The following is a 23,279-nucleotide window of genomic DNA, read 5'->3' as shown; positions in this document are numbered from 1 at the left end:
GACCCCCAAAACCCCCTCAAATCCCCCCAAAACTTCCCCAAACCCTCTCAGGACCCCCCAAATTTGCCCGAGCCCCCTCCCCACTCACCCACACAATGGGTGCCCTGGGGGCTCAGCCAGAAGCCCCCCCGGCACAGGCAGGTGTAGCCCCCTGCCCCCCGGGGCACGCAGCGCCCGGGGCCGCACACGGACGGGTCCCGCTGGCACGGGGACACTGCGGGTTTGGGGCGGTTTAGGGGAATTTTGGGGTTTTGGGGGTTTTTAGGGGACTTAATGGGATTTTAGGGGATTTTTGGGGGATTTTTTGGGGATTTTTTGGGGTTTTTATGAGGATTTTTTGGGGATTTGGGGATTTGGGGATCGGGGTCAGGGTCCTGCTGGCACGGGGACACTGCGTGTTTGGGGCGGTTTAGGGGAATTTTGGGGTCTTGGGGGTTTTTAGGGGATTTAATGGGATTTTTTGGGGATTTTTTTGGGATTTTTTTTTGATTTTTTGGGGTTTTTATGAGGATTTTTTGGGGATTTGGGGATCGGGATCGGGGTCCTGCTGGCACGAGGACACTGCGGATTTGGGGCAATTTAGGGGTTTTTGGGGATTTAATGGGATTTTTGGGGATTTTTTTTTTGATTTTTAGGGGATTTGGGGGGATTTTAACCCCAAAATCCCCTCAAAACCCCCCTAAACCCTCCCCAAATCCCCCTCAAACCCCCCCAAATCCCCCAAGATGCCCCCAAATCTCAACAAACCCCCCCCAAAATTTTGGGAATTTCCCAAAAATTCCCCCCTAAACCCCCTCAAATCCCACCCAAATCTCTCCCCAAATCCCCCTCTAAACCCCCGAAATCCCCCCAAACCCCCCAAACCCCCCAAATCCCCACAAATCAGCCCCAATTTTCCCCAAAATCCCCCCAAATCTTCCCCAAACCCCCCCAAAATCCCCCCAAAATTCTCCCTGGACCGCCCCAAATCCCCCCTAAATCCCCTCAAGCCCCCCAAATCTCCCCCCAAATCCTCCCATGACCCCCAAAATCCTCCCCAAAACCCCCTCAAGCCCCTCCCCAAATCCCCCCGACCTGCCCAAATCCCCCCGAATCCCCCTCAATCCCCCCAATACCTCCCCAAAATCCCCATAAATCCCCACAATTCCATCCCCAACACCCCAAAATCTCCCCGAATCCCCCCTAAATGCCACCAAAACCCCCCCAAAAACCCCCCCAGATGCCCCCAAGTCCCCCCAAAACCTCCTCAACCCCCCCCCAAATTCCCCCTAAAATCCCCAAATCCCCCCAAAATCCCCCTCAACCGCCCCAAAATCCCCCCCAAAATCCCCCCAAAATCTCCCCCAAACCCCCCCTAAAAATCCCCGGAATCTCCCCAGATTCGCCCCCAACACCCCCCCGAGCCCCCTCCCCATTCTCACCCGGCTCCGGGGGGCTCAGGGTGGGCGGGGCCCCCCCAAAGTGGGGGCTGGGCCGGGGCACCACGATCACCTCGGGCCCGGGGGGGGGCGGCGGGGGGGTCCCGGCCCGGGGGGGCTCCGGGGCTGAGGGGGAAAAGAAAGGGTTAAATTGGGGGGGGGCTTAGGGGATTTGGGGGGAATTTGGGGCGTTTTGGGGGGGATTAAGGGGAGTTTAGGGGGGAATTTGGGGGGTCTGGGGGGTTAAGAGTTGGTTTCCGAGGGGTTTTGGGGGGATTTTGGGGGGGTTTTAGAGGGAATTGGCGATTTTGGGAGGGGTTTGGGGGGATTTTGGGAGATTTTGGGGTGTTTAGGAGCGGTTTTAGGGGTTTAGAGGGGATTTGGGGGGATTTGGGGGGTTTATGTGCAATTTTGGTGGGTTTAGGAGGGGTTTGGGGGGATTTTGGGGGGTTTGGGGGGGATTTTGGGGGGTTTAGGAGGAGATTTGGGGGGGATTTGGGGGGGATTTGGGGGGAATTTGGGGCGTTTTGGGGGGGGATTTAGGGGAGTTTAGGGGGGAATTTGGGGGAATTTGGGGGGTTTCGGAGGGGTTTGGGGGGATTTTGGGGGGTTTAGGAGGAGATTTGGGGGGGATTTGGGGGGGCCGGGGGGTCCTGGCCCGGGGAGGCTCCGGGGCTGGGGAAGAAAATAAAGGGTTAAATTGGGGGGGGGTTAGGGGGGTTTGGGGGGATTTTGGGGGAGTTTGGAGTGATTTTTGGGGGGGTTGGGGGGATTTTGGGGGGTTTAGGAGCGATTTGGGGGGCTGAGGAGGGGATTTGGGGGGATTTGGGGAGTCTAGAAGGGGATTTGGGGGGCAGCGCGGGGGTCCCGGCCTGGGGGGGCTCCGGGGAGGGAAAATAAAGGGTTAAATTCGGGGAATTTGGAGGGGGTTTGGAGAGATTTTGGGGGGTTTGGGAGGGGTTAGGGGGGATTTTGGGGGGATTTTGGGGGGGGTGGAGTGATTTTGGGGGAGTTTGGGGGGATTTTGGGGGGTTTAGGAGCGATTTTTGGGGGGTTTGGGGGGATTTTGGGGGGGTTTCAGGGAAATTCGGGGGGGGGTCTAAGAGGGGATTTGGGGGGATTTTGGGGAGCTCAGGAGGGGTTTCAGGGGGATTTTGGGGCGTTTTAGGGAGATTGGGGGATTTAAGATGGGATTTGGGGGGGATTTGGGGGGGATTTGGTGGGTTGAGGGAAATTTGGGGGTCTAGGAGGGGTTTGGGGGGGCTTAGAAAAGGATTCGGGGGAAATTCAGGGGAAATTTGGGGCGTTTGGGAGGGGTTTTGGGGGGATTTTGGGGGGAATTTTGGGGGTTTGGGGGGTTCAGGAGGGGATTGGGGGGATTTGGGGGTATTTTGGGGGGATTTGGGGGGGATTTGAGGGGTTCAGGGAGGGATTGAGGGGTTCGGGAGGGGTTTTGGGGGGGATTTAGGGGGTTTAGGGGAATTTGGGGAGTTTAGGAGGGGTTTCAGGGTTTTTTTTCTGGGTTTTTTTGTTGGTTTTTTTCGGGGTTTTTCGGGGGTTTTTTTGTGGGTGTTTTTGGGGTGCTCACATGGGGGGTTTAGGAGGGGCATTAAGAGGGATTTTTAGAGGGGTTTTGGTCCATTTTTGGCGCTTTTTTCGGGTTTTTTGGTGCTTTTTTTCGGCGTTTTTTGGGGTGGTTTTATCGGGATTTTTTTGGGGTGCTCACCGGGGGTCGTGGTGGTGCTCAGGGGGGTTTTGGGGTGCTTACAGGGGGGTTTTAGGAGGGGTTTTAGTAGGATTTTGGTGATAATTTTTTGGGTTTTTCTGGGTTTTATGAGGGATTTTTTGGGTTTCTTCAGGGTTTTTTGGGGTTTTTTTTCCCGGATTTTTTGGGGTGCTCCGGGGGTTTTTGGGGTGCTCACATGGGGGTTTTAGGAGGAGCATTAAGAGGGATTTTTAGAGGGATTTTGGTCCATTTTTGGTGCTTTTTTCGTTTTTTTGGGGCTGTTTTTCGGCATTTTTTGGGGGTGTTTTATCGGGATTTTTTCGGGGTGCTCCAGGGGTTTTTGGGGTGCTCACATGGGGGGTTTAGGAGGGGCATTAAGAGGGATTTTGGTCCATTTTTGGTGCTTTTTTTGGATTTTTTGGTGCTTTTTTCGGGTTTTTTTGAGGCTGTTTTTCGGCGTTTTTTGGGGTGTTTTATCGGGATTTTTTTGGGGTGCTCACCGGGGGTCGTGGTGGGGGCACTGAGGGGGGGTCCCAGCGGGACCCCCGCCCCGTCCTGCCCCAGGTACTGAGTGTTGATCCGCAGGTCCGAGGCCGAGTAGTGATAGCCGGGCCCGGCGGGGCAGATCTCCCGGAACCCCTCTGAAATTGGGGAGGGGTCCCCAGGGGGAGAAATGGGTCTGGGGGCTCGCAATGGGGGGGGACACCCCAAAATACCGGGGGATCCCCCCCAGTCCGAGCCCCGCCTTCTGTTTGTCCATCACACCCAAAAATTCGGGGGCTCCTCCCGAAAAATTCCCTCGAGGGGTTTTGGGACCCCTCCCCAAATTCTGGGACCCCTCCCCAAATTCCGGATCCCCTCCCTAATTTCCCAGACCCCTCCCCAAATTTTTGGGACCCCTCCCCAAATTCTCAGACCCCTCTCCAAAAAATTCCTGGGACCCCTCCCCAAATTTCTGGGTCCTTCCTGGACATCTCAGACCCCTCCCCAAATTCCAGATCCCTCCCCAAATTCCTGGACCCCTCCCCAAATTCCTGGACCTCTCCCCAATTTTTTGGGACCCCTCCCCAAATTTTAGACACCTCCTCAAATTCCAGGACCCATCCCCAAATTTCTGAGTCCCTCCTGAATATTTCAGACCCCTCCCCAAATTCCCGGGACCCCCCAGACCCTTTTCACCCCCATACAAATATTGGGGTCTCCCCCTCCAAAAATCTGATGCCCCGCCTCATTTTGGGCCGGATTTTGGGGTTTTTCACCACCCCCAAAACCCGGATTTTTTCCCCACGATTTCAGGGAGGTCTCCCCAATTTGGGGAGGGGTCTCAGCAATTTCAGCCCCCCCCCCCCAAAAAAACTTCGGGAAGGGGAGGGAAAAACTCAAAATCCGCCTCAATTTTGGCCCGATTTTTGAGTTTTTTCACCCGGGTTTTTTCCCCGTGGTTTGAGGGGGGGTCTCCCCGGTTTTGGGGAGGGGTCTCACCGGATCCGAAGGGGGGGCAGAGCAGGCAGGAGCCCCCCCAGGCTTTGCCCACGCGGCTGCAGCAGCAAACCTGGCGGGTGATGTTGCGCAGGGTGGGCAGCGCGCAGCCCCCGCCCTCCCGCAGGAGGCGGAAACACGGCCCGCGGGCCTCGGACAGCACCTGCTGGGCTGGGGGCACATCCCAGTTGGGACCAGTGCGTCCCAGTTCGGACCAGTGCATCCCAGTCCGTCCCAGTCCATCCCAGTTTGTCCCAGTCCATCCCAGTCCATCCCAGTTCATCCCAGTCCATCCCAGTTTGTCCCAGTCCATCCCAGTTCATCCCAGTTCGTCCCAGTTCATCCCAGTTTGTCCCAGTCCATCCCAGTCCATCCCAGTTCATCCCAGTTCGTCCCAGTCCGTCCCAGTTTGTCCCAGTCCATCCCAGTCCATCCCAGTTCATCCCAGTTTATCCCAGTTCGTCCCAGTCCGTCCCAGTCCATCCCAGTCCATCCCCGTCCATCCTATCCCATTCTATTCCATTCCATTCCCATTCTGGACCTGATGGATTTGGGGTCCCCCCAGAGCCTTTGAGAGACGTTTCGGAGCTGGGAGAGCACCTGGTGAGCACCTGGAGCCTTCCCAGTCCCTCCCAGTCCATCCCAGTCCCTCCCAGTCCATCCCAGTTTGTCCCAGTCCATCCCAGTCCATCCCAGTCCATCCCAGTTCATCCCAGTTCAACCCAGTTCATCCCAGTTCATCCCATTCTATCCCCATTGGTTCCCATCCCAGACCAGGTGGGTTTGGGGTCCCCCCCAAGCATCTGAGAGATATTCTGGGGCTGGGGGTGCACCTGGTGAGCTCCTGGAGCCCTCCCAGTTCATCCCAGTTCATTCCAGTTCGGCCCAGTCCATCCCAGTCCCTCCCAGTCCATCCCAGTCCATCCCAGTTCTGCCCAGCCCATTCCAAACCCCACATATAACCCCATAAAGTGACCCCAAAACCCCACAAATAATCCCACAAATCCCATTAAAACCCCACAAATGACCCCATAAACCCCAAACTCTGCTCACAGATGCAGCGGGAGCGGGACGAGTCCAGCAGGAATCCCATCCCAAACCCACAAATAACCCCACAAATCCCACAAATAACCCCACAAATGACCCCAAACCCCACAAATAACCCCACAAATCCCACAAATAACCCCACAAATCCCACAAACAACCCCACAAATCCCACAAATAACCCCACAAATGACCCCAAATCCCACAGATGACCCCAAATTTTGCTCACAGATGCAGCGGGACCGGGACGAGTCCAGCAGGAATCCCATCCCAAACCCCACAAATAACCCCATAAACCCCACAAATAACCCCACAAATGACCCCACAAATGACCCCAGACCCCACAGATGCCCCATAAACCCCGAATTCGCTCACAGATGCAGCGGGAGCGGGACGAGTCCAGCAGGAAGCCGGGCGGGCACAGGCAGGCGAAGCTGCCGCGGGTGTTGGTGCAGAGCCCGAGCTGGCACAGAGCCCCCGACTGGCACTCGTCCACGTCTGGGGGGACGCACGGACGCGGGGAGGGGTCAGTGGGAACCCCTCGATCCCAAAAATTCCCCAATCCCAAAATCCCCCACCCCAAAAAAATCCCTGTCCCAAAATTCCCCATCTCAAAATCCCTGATCCCAAAATTCCCCATCTCAAAATCCCTGATCCCAAAATCCCAAATCCCCAAAATCCCAAACCCCAAATCCCCAAACACCAAAATCCCAAATCCCAAATCTCAAATCCCCAATCCCAAAACCCCAAACCCCAAACGCCAAAATCCCAAATCCCCAAATCCTAAAATCTCCAACCCCAAAACCCCCAAACCCCTTAATCCCAAACCCCAAAATCCCCAAAATCCCCAAAATCTCAAACCCCAAATCCCCAAACCCCAAAATCCCAAAACCCAAAATCCCAAATCTCAAATCCCAAAACCCCAAACCCCAAACCCCAAAATCCCAAATCCCCAAATCCTAAAATCCCCAACCCCAAAACCCCAAACCCCCTAATCCTAAACCCAAAATCCCAAAACCCCAAATCCCCTAATCCCAAACCCAAAATCCCCAAATCCCCAAATCCCCAAAATCTCAAATCCCCAAATCCCCAAACCCCAAAATCCCAAATCTCAAATCCCAAATCCCAAAACCCAAAACCCAAAATCCCCAAAACCCCAAACCCCAAAACCCCAAAATCCCCCAAATCCCCAAATCCCCGATGGCGCTCTCACCCACGCAGGTTCCGTTCTGCCGCTGGAATCCCGGCGGGCACGGCTCTGCAACGGGGGGGGGGGGTGGTGGCACCTTTGTCACCTTGGTGCCACCTTTGTGCCACCTTCGTCACCTTTGTGTCACCTCTGTGCCACCTTGGTGTCCCCCTGCGTGTCCCCGTGTCCCCCTCCCCACTTTGTCACCCCCTCCCTGTGTTTGTCACCTCCATGTTCCCCCCCCCGTCGGTGTCCCCATGTCGCCCCCCCGGTATTTGTCACCTCCTCGATGTCCCCGTGTCCCCCTCGATGTCCCCTCCCCGTGTCCCCTCCGGTGTCCCCCTCAATGTCCCCGTGTCCCCCCAGTATGTGTCACATCCCCGTGTCCCCCCTGGTGTCCTTGTCCCTCTCAGTGTCCCTGTGTCCTCCCCAGTGTACCCCCGGTATTTGTCACCTCTCAATGTCCCCGTGTCCCCCTCAGTGTCCCCGTGTCCCCCCGGTATTTGTCACCACTCAATGTCCCCGTATCCCTTTCAATGTCCCCGTGTCCTCCCCAACGTCCCCCTATTTGTCACTCCCTCGATGTCCCCGTGTGCCCCCCGGTGTCCTTGTCCCCCCCAGTGTCCCCGTGTCCTCCCCGGTGTCCCCCCGGTATTTGTCACCCCTGCAATGTCCCCGTATCCCTTTCAGTGTCCCCGTGTCCCCCCGGTATTTGTCACCACTCAATGTCCCCGTGTCCCTTTCAATGTCCCCCTGTCCCCCTCAATGTCCCCGTGTCCCCCCGGTATTTGTCACTCCCCGGTGTCCCCTCAGTGTCCCCCCGGTATTTGTCACCCCCCGGTGTCCCCCCATGTCCCGGTGTCCCCCCGGTGTTTGTCACGCCCGCAATGTCCCCGTGTCCCTTTCAATGTCCCCCTCAGTGTCCCCCCGGTGTTTGTCACCCCCCGGTGTCCCCCCCTGTCCCCGTGTCCCCCCGGTATTTGTCACCACTCAATGTCCCTGTATCCCTTTCAATGTCCCCCTGTCCCCCTCAGTGTCCCCGTGTCCTCCCGGTATTTGTCACCCCCCAGTGTCCCCTCAGTGTCCCGGTGTCCCCCCGGTATTTGTCACCCTCGCAATGTCCCCGTATCCCTTTCAATGTCCCCCTGTCCCCCTCAGTGTCCCCGTGTCCCCTGGTATTTGTCACCCCCGGTGTCCCCTCAGTGTCCCCGTGTCCCCCCGGTATTTGTCACCACTCAATGTCCCCGTATCCCTTTCAGTGTCCCGGTGTCCCCCCGGTGTTTGTCACCCCCAGTGTCCCCCCCTGTCCCCGTGTCCCCCCGGTGTTTGTCACCCCCCGGTGTCCCCTCAGTGTCCCCCCGGTGTTTGTCACCCCCGGTGTCCCCCCATGTCCCCGTGTCCCCCCGGTATTTGTCACCCGCCGGAGTCCTGGTGTCCCCCCGGTGTTTGTCACCCCCGGTGTCCCCTCAGTGTCCCCTCAGTGTCCCCCCGGTGTTTGTCACCCCCGGTGTCCCCTCAGTGTCCCCGTGTCCCTTACGGGCGTGGCCGTCGCACGGGTGACACTCGCGGACGCCCCAGGCCAGCCCGGCCCCGCCGCGGCAGCAAATGGCGCGGGTGCGGAGCCCGGGCAGCGGCGAGCGGCACTGCGGGAAACGGGAAAACGGGGAAAACGGGAAAAACGGGGAAACGGGGAAACGGGGGAAACGGGGAAAACGGGGGGGAAACGGGGGGAAACGGGGAAAACGGGGGGAAACGGCAAAAACGGGGGAAATGGCAAAAACGGGGGAAACGGGGAAAACGGGGGGAAACGGGGGAAACGGGGGAAAATTGGGAAAAACGGGGAGAAACGGGGGGAAACGGGGAAAACGGGGGAAACGGCAAAAACGGGGGGAAACGGGGAAAACGGGGAAACGGGGGGAAACGGGGAAAACGGGGGGAAACAGGAAAAACGGGGAAACAGGGGAAACGGGGGGAAACGGGGGGAAACGGGGGAAATTGGGAAAAACAGGGGGAAACGGGGAAACGGGGGGAAAACGGGGGAAACGGGGAAAATGGGAAAAACGGCAAAAACGGGGCAAAAACGGGGGGAAAGGGGGAAAACGGGGGGAAACGGGGGGAAACGGGGGAAACGGGGAAAACGGGGGGAAACGGGAAAAACGGGGGAAATGGGGCAAAAACGGGGGGAAACGGGGAAAACGGGGGGAAACGGCAAAAACGGGGGGAAACGGCAAAAACGGGGGGAAACGGGGAAAACGGGGGAAATGGGGAAAACGGGGAAAACGGGGGAAATGGGGAAAACGGGGGGAAACGGGGAAAACGGGGGGAAACGGCAAAAACGGGGGGAAACAGGGAAAACGGCAAAAACGGGGGGAAACGGGGGAAACGGGGGGAAACGGGGAAAACGGGGGGAAATGGGGAAAACGGGGGGGAAACGGGGCAAAAACGGGGGAAACGGGGAAAACGGGGAAAACGGGGGGAAACGGCAAAAACGGGGGAAACGGGGGAAAATGGGGAAAACGGGGGAAACGGGAAAAACGGGGGGAAACGGGAAAACGGGGGGAAACGGGAAAATGGGGGGAAATGGGGAAAATTGGGGGGAAATTTGGGAAAAACGGGGGAAAAACGGGGGGAAATGGGGAAAAAATGGGGGGAAAAGGGAGAGAAAAACCGGAAAAAAAGGGGATAAAATGGGAATAAAATGGGGGGAAAGGGGAGAGAAAAACAAAAAAAAAAAAGGGGGATAAAATGGGAATAAAATGGGGGGAAATGAGGGGAAATTGGGGGGAAATGGGAAAAATGGGGGGAAAAGGGGAGAAAAACCGAAAAAAATGGGGGTAAAAGGGGAATAAAATGGGGGGAAATGAGGGGAAATTGGGGGGAAATGGGAAAAATGGGAAAAATGGGGAAAATAGGGGAAATTGGGGGCAAAAATGGGGAAAATTGAGAGGAAAATGGGGGGAGATTGAGTAAAAAAGGGGGAAATGGGAAAAATGGGGGAAAACCGGGGAGGGGGGGAATGGGGAAAAATGGGGAAAAAGGAGGAAAATGGGGAAAAAGGGGGGACATGGGGAAAATGGGGGAAAAGGAAGGAAAAGAAGGTTGGACCTCCGAAAACAAATCCTGAATGTCCTCACCCCCAAATCCTCCCTTTCTTCCCCTCCTTTTCCTCACTTTCCCCCCTTTTCCCCCATCCCCCCCCAAATCCGGCCTTTTTTTCCCCCTTTTCTCCATTTTCCCCCATTTCCCCCCACTTTTCCCCCCTTCCCCCCTTTTTCCCCTTTCTCCTTCATTTTCCCCATTTCTCCCCCTCATTTCCCCCTCTTCCCCCTCTTATTTTCCCACTTTTCCCCCATCCCATCCCTCCCTCACCTTCCCCCCATCTGCCTGAACCAACACCCGAACCCCGAATTCTCCTCCGCCAATTCCACCCCCAAATTTCCCCAAATTCTCCCCTGATTTTCCCCAAATTCTCCCCGATTTCCCCAAATTTCCCCAAATTCTCCCCGATTTTCCCCAAATTCTCCCCGATTTTCCCCAAATTCCCCAAATTCTCCCCGATTTCCCCAAATTTCTCAACTGCCCCCCCCCATCCGTCTGAACCAACACCCGAACCCCGAATTCTCCTCGGCCATTCCACCCCCAAAAACGCCAAAATCAGCGAATTTCCCCCCAAATTTCCCCGATTTTCCCCAAATTTCTCACCTGTCCCCCCCATCTGAACCAACACCCGAACCCCGAATTCTCCTCCCGCAATTCCACCCCCAAAACCGCCAAATTCCCCGAATTTCCCCCCAAATTTCCCCGATTCCCCCGGTTTCTCACCTGCCCCCCCCCATCTGAACCAACACCCGAACCCCGAATTCTCCTCGGCCATTCCACCCCCAAAAACGCCAAATTCCCCGAATTTTCCCCCAAATTTCCCCGGTCCCCCCGTTTCTCACCTGCCCCCCCCATCTGAACCAACACCCGAACCCCGAATTCTCCTCGGCCATTCCACCCCCAAAAACGCCAAATTCCCCGAATTTCCCCCCAAATTTCCCCGGTCCCCCCGTTTCTCACCTGCCCGTCGCGCAGCTGCCTGAAGCAATACCCGAACCCCGAGTTCTCCCCGGCGGGGGGGTCCCGGCCGGGCCCCCTCTGGGCGAGCACCCGGAATTGGGGCGGGGGGCTCCCCCGGAATTGGGGCGGGGGGCTCGGGGGCGCCGGGGAGGGGTCGGCGCCGCCCCGCACCCGCTCCACGCTGTGGATCGTCACTGTCGCCTGCGGGGGGTGGCGAACCACCACGCTCGCCATGGACTGCGCACCTGGGCAGGGGATTTGGGGTTTTTGGGGTGATTTGGGGTTTTTGGGGGGTGATTTGGGGTTTTTTGGGGGTGATTTGGGTTTTTTTGGGGGGTGATTTGGGTTTTTTTGGGGGTGATTTGGGGTTTTTTGGGGTGATTTGGGTTTTTTTGGGGGGTGATTTGGGGTTTTTTGGGGTGATTTGGGTTTTTTTTGGGGGGGTGATTTGGGGTTTTTTGGGGGGTGATTTGGGTTTTTTTGGGGGTGATTTGGGTTTTTTTGGGGGGTGATTTGGGGTTTTTGGGGTGATTTGGGGTTTTTGGGGTGATTTGGGTTTTTTTTGGGGGGTGATTTGGGTTTTTTTGGGGGTGATTTGGGTTTTTTTGGGGGGTGATTTGGGGTTTTTTGGGGTGATTTGGGGTTTTTTTGGGGGTGATTTGGGGTTTTTTGGGGGGTGATTTGGGGTTTTTTGGGGGTGATTTGGGTTTTTTTTGGGGTGATTTGGGGGTTTTTTTGGGGTGATTTGGGGTTTTTTTGGGGGGTGATTTGGGGTTTTTTGGGGGGGTGATTTGGGGTTTTTTGGGGGGTGATTTGGGTTTTTTTGGGGGTGATTTGGGGTTTTTTGGGGGGTGATTTGGGGTTTTTTTGGGGGGTGATTTGGGGTTTTTTTGGGGGTGATTTGGGGTTTTTTGGGGTGATTTGGGTTTTTTTGGGGGTGATTTGGGGTTTTTTGGGGGGTGATTTGGGGTTTTTTGGGGGTGATTTGGGTTTTTTTTGGGGTGATTTGGGGGTTTTTTTGGGGTGATTTGGGGTTTTTTTGGGGGTGATTTGGGGTTTTTTGGGGTGATTTGGGTTTTTTTGGGGGGTGATTTGGGGTTTTTGGGGTGATTTGGGGTTTTTTGGGGTGATTTGGGTTTTTTTTGGGGGGTGATTTGGGTTTTTTTGGGGGTGATTTGGGGTTTTTTGGGGGGTGATTTGGGGTTTTTTGGGGTGATTTGGGTTTTTTTTGGGGGGTGATTTGGGGTTTTTTGGGGTGATTTGGGTTTTTTGGGGTGATTTGGGTTTTTTTTGGGGGGTGATTTGGGGTTTTTGGGGTGATTTGGGTTTTTTTGGGGGTGATTTGGGGTTTTTTGGGGGGTGATTTGGGGTTTTTTTGGGGGGTGATTTGGGTTTTTTTTGGGGTGATTTGGGTTTTTTTGGGGGTGATTTGGGGGTTTTTTTGGGGTGATTTGGGTTTTTTTGGGGGGGGTGATTTGGGGTTTTTTGGGGTGATTTGGGTTTTTTTGGGGGGGTGATTTGGGGGTTTTTTAGGGTGATTTGGGGTTTTTTTGGGGGGTGATTTGGGGTTTTTTGGGGGGTGATTTGGGGTTTTTTTGGGGGGTGATTTGGGGTTTTTTTGGGGGTGATTTGGGGGTTTTTTTTGGGTGATTTGGGGTTTTTTTGGGGGGTGATTTGGGTTTTTTTTGGGGGTGATTTGGGGGGTTTTTTTGGGTGATTTGAGGTTTTTTTGGGGGATGATTTGGGGGTTTTTTTGGGTGGTGATTTGGGGGTTTTTTTTTTGGGGGGGGAAAAAAACCCCCAAACCCAGCCAAAAAATCCTCATCCCGATCTCATCAGGATTGCCGTCATTCCATGCACAAAAGTGTCAAAATCACTGAATTTCCCCTCATTTCAACCCCCTTGATTCCCCCATTTCCACCCCACAAATTTCCCCCCTTTTTCTCCGCATCCCAAATCCCCCAAATTCCCCCATTTCAATCTCGCAAATCCCCCCCAATTTTCCAACTTTTACCCCATTCCCACCCCACAAATTCTCCCCCTTTTCCCCCATTTCAATCCCCCAAATCTCCCCCCAATTCTCCCAAATTTTCCCCCGTTCCCACCCCATAAATTCACCCTTTTTCTCCCCATCCCAAATCCCCAAATCCCCCCAATTCTCCCCATTTTATCCCTAAAAATCTCCCCCAAAACCCCCCCTTTTCCCCCCATTTCAATCCCCCAAATCTCCCCCAAATTCTCCCAAATTTCCCCCATTCCCACCCCACAAATTCCCCTTTTCCCTCATCCCAAATCCCACTCAAAATCCTTTTTCTCCCCATCCCAAACCCCCAAATCTCCCCCTTTTCCCCCATTTCAATCCCCCAAATCTCCCCCAAATTCTCCCAAATTTTCCCCCATTCCCACCCCACAAATTCCCCCTTTTCCCCATCCCAAATCCCACCCTAAAATCCTTTTTCTCCCCATCCCAAATCCCCAAATCCCCCACCACAATTCCCCCCATTCCATCCCCAAAAAATCTCCCCAATTTTGGTTTTAGGGGATTTTTTTTTTTTTATCCAAATCCCACCCCACAAATTCCTTCCTTTTCCCCCATTTCAATCTCCCAAATCCTCCCAAATTTTCCCAAATTTTCCCTCATTCCCGCCCCACAAATTTCCCCTTTTTTCTCTCATCCCAAATCCCACCCAAAATCCCTTTTCTCCCCATCCCAAATCCCCAAAAATTTCCCCCATTCCCACCCCACAAATTCCCCCCCTTTCCCCCATCTCAATCCCCCAAATCTCCCCCAATTTTCCCAAATTTTCCCCCATTCCCACCCTACAAATTCCCCCCTTTTCCCTAAAAAAAATCCCACCCAAAATCCCTTTTCTCCCCATCCCAAATCCCCAAATCCCCAAATTCCCCCCATTTCAATCCCAAATTCTCCCAATTTTTCCCTCATTCTCACACCACAAATTCCCCCTTTTTCCCCAACCCCAAAATCCTTTTTCCCCCCATCCCAAATCCCCGAATTCCCCGTCCCAATTCCCCCCATTCCATCCCAAAAATCTCCCCCCAATTTTCCCAAATTTCCTCCCATTCCCACCCCACAAATTCCCTTTTCCCCCATCCCAAATTCCCCCCAAAATCCCCCGATTCCCACCCCACAAATTCCTTCTTTTTCCCCCATTTCAATCCCCCAAATCTCCCCCGGTTTTCCCAAATTTCCCACCCCACAAATGAGGGGAAATTGGGGAATTTTGGGGGGATTTGGGATGGGGAGAAAAGGGATTTTGGGGTGAGATTTGGGGTGGGAGAAAAGGGAGGAATTTGTGGGATGGGAATGGGGGAAAATTTGGGAAAATTTGGGATTGAAATGGGGGAAACCGGGGGAGATTTGGGGATTTGGGATGGGGAGAAAAAGGATTTTGGGTGGGATTTTTTTGGGGGGAAAGGGGGGGAATTTGTGGGGTGGGAATGGGGGAAAATTTGGGAAAATTTGGGAGGATTTGGGGGATTGAAATGGGGGTAAAATCGGGGAATTTGTGGGGTGGGAATGGGAGGATTTGGGATGGGAAGAAAAAGGATTTTGGGTGGGATTTGGGGTGTGAGAAATTGGGGATTTATGGGGTGAAAATGGGGGAAATTGTGGGGGATTTCAGGGATTGAAATGGGGGGAAATTGAGGGAGATTTGGGGATTTGGGATGGGGAGAAAAGGGATTTTGGGTGGGATTTTTTTTAGGGAAAAGGGGGGAATTTGTGGGGTGGGAATGGGGGAAAATTTGGGAAAATTGGGGGAGATTTGGGGGATTGAGGTGGGGGAAAGGGGGGAATTTGTGGGGTGGGAATGGGGGAAATTTTTGGGTATTTGGGATGGGGAGAAAAGGGATTTTGGGTGGGATTTGGGATGAGAGAAAAAAGGGGGAATTTGTGGGGTGGGAACGGGGAGAAATTTGGAAGAATTGTCGGGGATTTGGGGGATTGAAATGGGGGAAAGGGGGGAGATTTGTGGGGTGGGATTTGGGTAAGAAAAATCCCCTAAAACCAAAATTGGGGAGATTTTTTGGGGATGGAATGGGGGGAATTGTGGTGGGGGATTTGGGGATTTGGGATGGGGAGGAAAAGGATTTTAGGGTGGGATTTGGGATGGGGGGAAAGGGGGAATTTGTGGGGTGGGAATGAGGGAAAATTTGGGAGAATTTGGGAGGATTTTGGGGATTGAAATGGGGGAAAAGGGGGAGATTTTCGGGTGGGAATTGAGGGATTTGGGGAAGGAGATTTGGGGATGGAATGGGGAGAATTGGGGAAATTTTGGGGTGATTTGAGATGAGGGAAAAAGAGGAATTTGTGGGGTGGGAATGAGGGAAAATTTGGGAAAATTTGGGAGAGATTTGGGGGATTGAAATGGGGGAAAATGGAGAAATTTGTGGGGTGGGAATTTGGTTTTAAAAAAATCCCCTTAAACCAATTCTGGGGAGATTTTGGGAGGTTGAATTTGGGGGGAACTGGGGGGGATTTGGGGTGGGGAGAAAAAGGATTTTGGGGTGGGATTTTGGATAGGAGAAATGGGGGATTTATGGGGTGGGAATGGCAGAAAATGATGGGGGAATTTGGGGCAAGAAATTTGGGGGGAACAGGAAGGATTTGGGGATGGAATTGGGGTTAAATTGGGTAAAAAAAATTCCCCTAAACCAAATTTTTGTGGGGGGGAAATTGGGGAAAATAAAATCCCCTAAAACAAATTTTTTTGGGGAGGGATAATTAGGGAAAAATCCTCTAAAACCCAAATTTTAGGGGATGTAATTAGGGAAAAATCCCCTAAAAATCAATTTTTTACGGGGGGAATTGGGGAAAAAATCCCTTAAAAACCCGAATATTTTTGGGGCGGGGGTCTCACCATCCTCCTCCTCGCGGTGGTTGCTCAAGGGCAGGGTGTAGATGGAGCGGGTCAAGGCTTGGGGCGACCCCCCCTCGACGTTTTGGGGGTTCTGGGGTCCCCCCCGCGGATTTTGGGGGTTCTGGGGCCCCCCCCGGCCGGAGGTGACGTTGCCCGAGGGGAGGTGACAAAATTTCCCGGTGAACTGGGGGGGGCACAGGCAGCGCTGGGGGTGGGCACAGAGCCCCCCGTTCTGGCAGAGCAGCGGGCACAGCACTGAGGGAGGGGGACACCCGAAATTAGGGAGCCCCCCCCAAAAAAAAACCCCTAAAAATAACCCTAAAATCCCCCCAAAAATGCCCAAAATAACCCCAAAATAACCCCAAAATAACCCCAAAATTGGGTGTCCCCACCCCCCCGGTATGGCACAGCACTGAGGGAGGGGGGGACACCCTAAAATCCTAAAACACCCACCAAAAACAACCCCAAAAATAACCCCAAAAATGACCCCCAAAATAACCCCCAAAATAACCCAAAATCATCAAAACAACGCCAAAAGTGGGTGCTGCCCTCCCCCCGTTATGGCACAGCACTGACAGGGGGGGACACCCCGAAATTAGGGAGCCCCCCCAAAAAAAAACCTAAAAAACGACCCTAAAATCCCCCCAAAAATACCCAAAATAACCCCAAAAATAACCCCAAAAATCACCCCAAAATAACCCCAAAATAACCCCAAAATAACCCCAAAAATAACCCCAAAATAACCCCAAAATAACCCCAAAAATAACCCCAAAAATCACCCCAAAATAACCCCAAAATAACCCCAAAATAACCCCAAAAATAACCCCAAAATAACCCCAAAAATAACCCCAAAATAACCCCAAAATTGAGTGTTCCCATCCCCCCGTTATGGCACAGCACTGACAGGGGGGGACACCCCGAAATTAGGGACCCCCTCCCAAAAAATACCCCTAAAAATAACCCTAAAATCCAAAAAAAACCCGCCCAAATAACCCCAAGAATAACCCCAAAAATAACCCCAAAAATAACCCCAAAAATAACCCCAAAATCACCCCAAAATTGAGTGTCCCCGCCCCCCCGTTATGGCACAGCACTGAGAGGGGGGGACGCCCCGAAATTAGGGAACCCCCCCCCCCAAAAACCCTAAAAATAACCCTAAAATCCCAAAAAACCCGCCCAAATAACCCCAAGAATAACCCCAAAAATAACACCAAAATAACCCCAAAAATAACCCCAAAATAACCCCAAAAATAACCCCAAAAATAACCCCAAAAATAACCCCAAAAATAACCCCAAAATAACCCCAAAAATAACCCCAAAATAACCCCAAAAATAACCCCAAAATAACCTCAAAAATAACCCCAAAAATAACCCCAAAATAACCCCAAAAATAACCCCAAAATAACCCCAAAAATAACCCCAAAATAACCTCAAAAATAACCCCAAAAATAACCCCAAAATAACCCCAAAAATAACCCCAAAAATAACACCAAAATAACCCCAAAAATAACACCAAAATAACCCCAAAAATAACCCCAAAATAACCCCAAAAATAACCCCAAAATAACCCTAAAAATAACCCCAAAAATAACCCCAAAATAACCCCAAAAATAACCCCAAAAATAACCCCAAAATAACCTCAAAAATAACCCCAAAAATAACCCCAAAATAACCCCAAAAATAACCCCAAAATAACCCCAAAAATAACCCCAAAAATAACACCAAAATAACCCCAAAAATAACCCCAAAAATAACCCCAAAATAACCTCAAAAATAACCCCAAAAATAACCCCAAAATAACCCCAAAAATAACCCCAAAATAACCTCAAAAATAACCCCAAAAATAACCCCAAAATAACCCCAAAAATAACCCCAAAAATAACACCAAAATAACCCCAAAATAACCCCAAAATAACCCCAAAATAACCCCAAAAATAACCCCAAAATAACCCCAAAAATAACCCCAAAATAACCCCAAAAATAACCCCAAAATAACCTCAAAAATAACCCCAAAATAACCCCAAAATAACCCCAAAAATAACCCCAAAAATAACCCCAAAATAACCCCAAAAATAACCCCAAAAATAACCCCAAAATAACCCCAAAATAACCCCAAAATAACCCCAAAATAACCTCAAAAGTAACCCCAAAAATAACCCCAAAATAACCCCAAAAATAACCCCAAAATAACCCCAAAATAACCCCAAAAATAACCCCAAAAATAACCCCAAAAATAACCCCAAAATAACCCCAAAAATAACCCCAAAATAACCTCAAAAATAACCCCAAAATAACCCCAAAAATAACCCCAAAAATAACCCCAAAATAACCCCAAAAATAACCCCAAAATAACCCCAAAATAACCCCAAAATAACCTCAAAAGTAACCCCAAAAATAACCCCAAAATAACCCCAAAAATAACCCCAAAATAACCCCAAAAATAACCCCAAAATAACCCCAAAATAACCCCAAAAATAACCCCAAAATAACCCCAAAATAACCCCAAAAATAACCCCAAAATAACCCCAAAAATAACCCCAAAAATAACCCCAAAATAACCTCAAAAATAACCCCAAAAATAACCCCAAAATAACCCCAAAAATAACCCCAAAATAACCCCAAAAATAACCCCAAAAATAACCCCAAAATAACCCCAAAATAACCCCAAAAATAACCCCAAAATAACCCCAAAAATAACCCCAAAAATAACCCCAAAATAACCCCAAAAATAACCCCAAAATAACCCCAAAAATAACCCCAAAATAACCCCAAAATAACCCCAAAAATAACCCCAAAAATAACCCCAAAATAACCCCAAAAATAACCCCAAAATAACCTCAAAAATAACCCCAAAATAACCCCAAAATAACCCCAAAAATAACCCCAAAATAACCTCAAAAATAACCCCAAAATAACCTCAAAAATAACCCCAAAAATAACCCAAGTTCATCAAAATAACCCCAAAAAAGTCACCCCAAAAGTGGATGCTGCCCTCCCCCCGTTACGGCACAGCACTGAAAGTGGGGGACACCCCAAAATCAGGGAGCCCCCCCCAAAAAACGAAAAATAACCCTAAAATCCCCAAAAATGCCCAAAATAACCCCAAAACAACCCCAAAAATAACCCAAAATCATCCGAACATTTGGGGAGGCTCCAGAATAAAATCCCGACATTTCGGGGGGTCCAAGGTGGGTTTGGATTTGGGGAGGGGTCCGGGATATTTGGGGGCGCTCCCAGAACATTTGGGGGGGTCCCAGCCCCGTTTTTGGGTGGAATCCAGAACATTCCGGGGAGGCTCCAGAATAAAATCCCGACATTTTGGGTGGGGTCCCGACGCTTAGTGGGGGATCCAAGGTGAACCCCGATTTTGGGGGGGGGTCTGGGATATTTGGGGGCACTCCCAGGACATTTTCGGGGGTTCCGAACATTTGGGGGAGCTCCCAGACATTTTAGGGGGGGGTCCCAGCCCGGTTTTTGGGGCAAATCCAGAAGATTTTGGGGAGGCTCCAGAATAAAATCCCGACGTTTAGGGGGGGTCCAAGGTGAACCCCGATTTCGGGGGTGCTCCAGGACATCTTGGGGCTCTCTTAGAACATTCTGGGGGGGGTCCAAGGTGAACCCCGATTTCGGGGCTGGTCCAGGACATCTTGGGGCTCTCTTAGAACATTTGGGGGGGTCCCAGCCCCGTTTTTGGGTGGAATCCAGAACATTCTGGGGAGGCTCCAGAATAAAATCCCGACATTTTGGGTGGGGTCCCGACGCTTAGGGGGGGGATCCAAGGTGAACCCCGATTTTGGGGGGGGTCAGGGATATTTTGGGGTGCTCCCAGCCCGGATTTGGGTCCGGGGGGGCCCCCGGGGCCGCGCCGAGCCGAGCCGGGGCCCCTCTGTTTATGTTGCGAATTCCCGGCGATTTCCCGATGAGCTCATGGAGCCGCGTGGGTGGGATGGGGCCCACCCGGGATGGGGCCCCCGCAGCCCCGATCCCAACCCCCCGAGGGGCCCCCAAACCCCCCCGACCCCAAAAACCCCACCCCAAAAAACGGGGAGAGACCCCCGAACCCGCACCCCGAAAATGGAAGGAAAAGGGGTTTTGGTATTTGGGGTTTTGGGGGGTTTTGGGGGGTTTTGGGGGGTTTTGGGGGCAGTTGTGAGGGTGGGATGGGATCCGAAACCCCCTGAGAGGGGCCCTAAAACCCCCCCGACCCCAAAAACCCGACCCCAAAAAACCGAGAGAGACCCCCACACCCCCATCCCAAAAATGGAAGAAAAAAGGGGTTTTGGTATTTGGGGTTTTTTGGGGGTTTTTTGGGGGTTTTTTGGGGGTTTTTTGGGGGTTTTGTGAGGGTGGGATGGGATCCGAAACCCCCCGGGAGGGGCCCTAAAACCCCCCGACCCCAAAAACCCGACCCCAAAAAACGGGGAGAGACCCCCGAACCCGCACCCCGAAAATGGAAGGAAAAGGGGTTTTGGTATTTGGGGTTTTTTGGGGGTTTTTGGGGGTTTTGTGAGGGTGGGATGGGATCTGAAACCCCCTGAGAGGGGCCCTAAAACCCCCCTGACCCCAAAAACCCCACCCCAAAAAACGGGGAGAGACCCCCAAACCCCCATCCCAAAAATGGAAGGAAAAGGGGTTTTGGTATTTGGGGTTTTTTGGGGGTTTTTGGGGGTTTTGTGAGGGTGGGATGGGATCCGAAACCCCCTGGGAGGCCCCCCCCCCCCCCAGGCCCTGAAAACCCCCCCAACCCCAAAAATGGGGAGGGGTCCCCAAATCCCCGCCCCAAAAATGGAAGGGAAAGGGGTTTTGGTATTTGGGGTTTTTGGGAGATCTTGCCCCAGAAATGCTGCGGGATTTGGGATTTGGGGGACTGGGAAGCCCAAAATGTCCTGGGAACCCCCCCAAGACCACGAACCCCAAAATTTGTGGGGTTGTCAAAGCTTCCCTCCTCACCGAAAAGGGAATTTGGGGGTATTGGAAACCGCCCTGCACCCCAAATCCTCCCTGGACCCCAAAATTCCTCTCGTACCCTAAAAGATCCCGAACCCCAAAATGTCTCAGCTTCACCCCAAATCCCAAATCCCTCCTGAATCCCAAATCCTGCACCCCAAATCCCTCCTGAATCCCAAATCCTTCAATATCCCAAATCCTCCACCCCAAATCCCTCCTGAACCCCAAATCCTTCAATACCCCAAATCCCTCCTGAACCCCCCAAAATTCCTCTCGTATCCTAAAAGATCCCGAACCCCAAAATGTCTCAGCTTCACCCCAAATCCCAAATCCCTCTTGAACCCCAAATCCGCCACCCCAAATGCCCCCCGTACCCCAAAATCCTCCACCCCAAATCTTCCCACATCCCAAATCCTGCACCCCAAATCCTTCCCGAACCCCGAAATCCTCCCCTATCCCAAATCTCTCCCTCCACTCCAAACTCCCTCCTATCCCAAAAACTCCCCAGCACCCCAAAATCCCCCAACCCCCCCCCCCCCCAAATCCCAAACTCCGCCCACCCAAAACTTCCGGATTTCAAATCCCCCTCCCCAAAATCCCAAACTCCGCCCACCCAAAACTTCCGGATCTCGAATCCCCCTCCCCAAAATCCCAAAACCTCCCCGAAATCCCAAACTCCCCCGCTCAAACCTTCCGGATTCCGACTCCCCCCTCACCAAAATCCCAAAACTTCCGGATCCCGAACCCCCCTCCCCAAAACCCCAAACCCTTCCAAATCCCAATCCTTCCCCCACCCAAAACTTCCGCATCCCGAGTCCCCCTCCCCAAAACCCCCCAAAAAAACCCCAAATCCCGAACTCCCCCTACTCAAACCTTCCGGATCCCGAACCCCCTCCCCAAAATCCCAAATGCCAAACCTTCCGCATCCCGAGTCCCCCTCCCCAAAAATCCCAAATCCCCCTTAAACACCAACCCCCCCCCCAAATCCCAAACTCCCCAAAATCGCAAACTCCGCACTCCCAAAACTTCCGTATCCCGACTCCCCCTCCCCAAAATCCCAAATCCCAAAACTTTCCCATCTCGAATCCCCCTCCCCAAAACCCCAAACCCCCCCATATCCCAATCACTCCCCCCACCCAAAACTTCCGTATCCCGACGCCCCCTCCCCAAAATCCCAAATCCCTCCCAACCCCCCCCCCCAATCCCAAACTCCCCAAAATCCCAACCTCCCTCCTCCCAAACTTTCCGGATCCCGAATCCCCCTCCCCAAAACCCCAAACTCCGCCCGCCCAAAACTTCCGTATCCCGACTCCCCCTCCCCAAAACCCCCCAAAAAAACCCCAAATCCCGAACTCCCCCTACTCAAACCTTCCGGATCCCGAACCCCCTCCCCAAAATCCCAAGTGCCAAAACTTTCAGATCCCGACTCCCCCTCCCCAAAATCCCAAACTCCAAATCCCTGCCTCCATCCCAAACTCTCCAAAATGCCAAACTCCCCAAAATCTCAAACTCCCTCCACTCAAAACTTCCGGATCCCGACTTCCCCTCCCCAAAATCCCAAACTCCCCCCAAACCCCAAATCCCTCTCTCCATTCCCAAAATCCCCCCAAATCCCGAACTTCCCCCTGCCAAAACTTTCGGATCCCGACACCCCCTCCCCAAAATCCCAAACTCCTCCCTCCCAAACCTTCCGGATTCCGACTCCCTCTCACCCCCCAAAACCCCCCGAAACCCCCGAAAACCCCCCAAAACCCCCCTGCACTGACCGAGCCTGAAGCCGCTGCCCGCGGGGGGGTCCCGGCCGCTCTCCAGCACCAGCACGGGGCCGTCGGTGCCGTCGGTGCCGTCGGTGTCGCTTTTGTCGCTGCTGTCGCCGTGTCCCCCCCCCGGCAGCGCCGGCTCCCCCCGGGGGCGACACCCGGGCACGCAGCGACCCCCGGGGCAGCACCGGGGGGGGGAGAAGCGGACCCGGAGCCGGGGGGGGCCGGGACCCCCGGGAGGGGACGCGGGGGAGCCCGGGGCGGGCAGCGCCAGCACCGCCGCGAGCAGCAGAGCGGGGCCCAGCGCCATCGAGCGGGGGCGACACCGGCAGGGGACACTGAGGGGGGGACACCGAGGGGGGGACACGGCGGGAACCGCCCCGGGGTGGGGCCGGGCCGGGGGGGGGGCGGGGAAACGCCCGGGGTGGGGCCCGAGCATCGCCCACCCCCCCCCGGGATGGGGACACGGGGGGGACACGGGGCGGGACACGAGGGACAGAGCGCGGGGGACACGGGGGACAGACAGACAGACACGGGGGGGGGGGGGGGGTTAAACGGGACTTAATGGGGGGGACACGGGGGGGACACAGGGACTGAGTGAGGGGGACACGGGGGACACAGTGAACAGATGGGGGGGGACACAGGGACTGAGCGAGGGGGACACGGCGGGGAGAAAACGGGACTTAATGGGGGGGACAAGGAGGGGACAGCGAGCGGGACAAGGGGGGGACGTGAGGGACAGATCGGGGGGGACACTCGGGGACACGACTGGGAACG

General features: G+C 53.6%; 1 protein-coding gene across 1 annotated transcript in view; it reads right to left on the bottom strand.

Annotated features, from left to right (window-relative positions):
• The window catches only part of LOC131570482 (latent-transforming growth factor beta-binding protein 4-like), a 44,194-nt gene extending 21,382 nt beyond the window's left edge, over positions 1–22,812 (bottom strand). Inside the window, 10 exon segments of the mRNA XM_058822835.1 lie at positions 89–214; positions 1,422–1,544; positions 3,645–3,785; positions 4,627–4,794; positions 6,043–6,165; positions 6,881–6,925; positions 8,394–8,499; positions 10,916–11,160; positions 15,796–16,050; positions 22,509–22,812. Coding sequence (XP_058678818.1) covers positions 89–214; positions 1,422–1,544; positions 3,645–3,785; positions 4,627–4,794; positions 6,043–6,165; positions 6,881–6,925; positions 8,394–8,499; positions 10,916–11,160; positions 15,796–16,050; positions 22,509–22,812 — 1,636 coding nt within the window.
• Between the last annotated feature and the right edge of the window lie 467 nt (positions 22,813–23,279).

This window comes from Ammospiza caudacuta, chromosome 35, assembly GCF_027887145.1.
Source record: "Ammospiza caudacuta isolate bAmmCau1 chromosome 35, bAmmCau1.pri, whole genome shotgun sequence".
Lineage (NCBI taxonomy): Eukaryota > Metazoa > Chordata > Aves > Passeriformes > Passerellidae > Ammospiza > Ammospiza caudacuta.
This window is presented reverse-complemented; position numbering and strand designations above follow the sequence as displayed.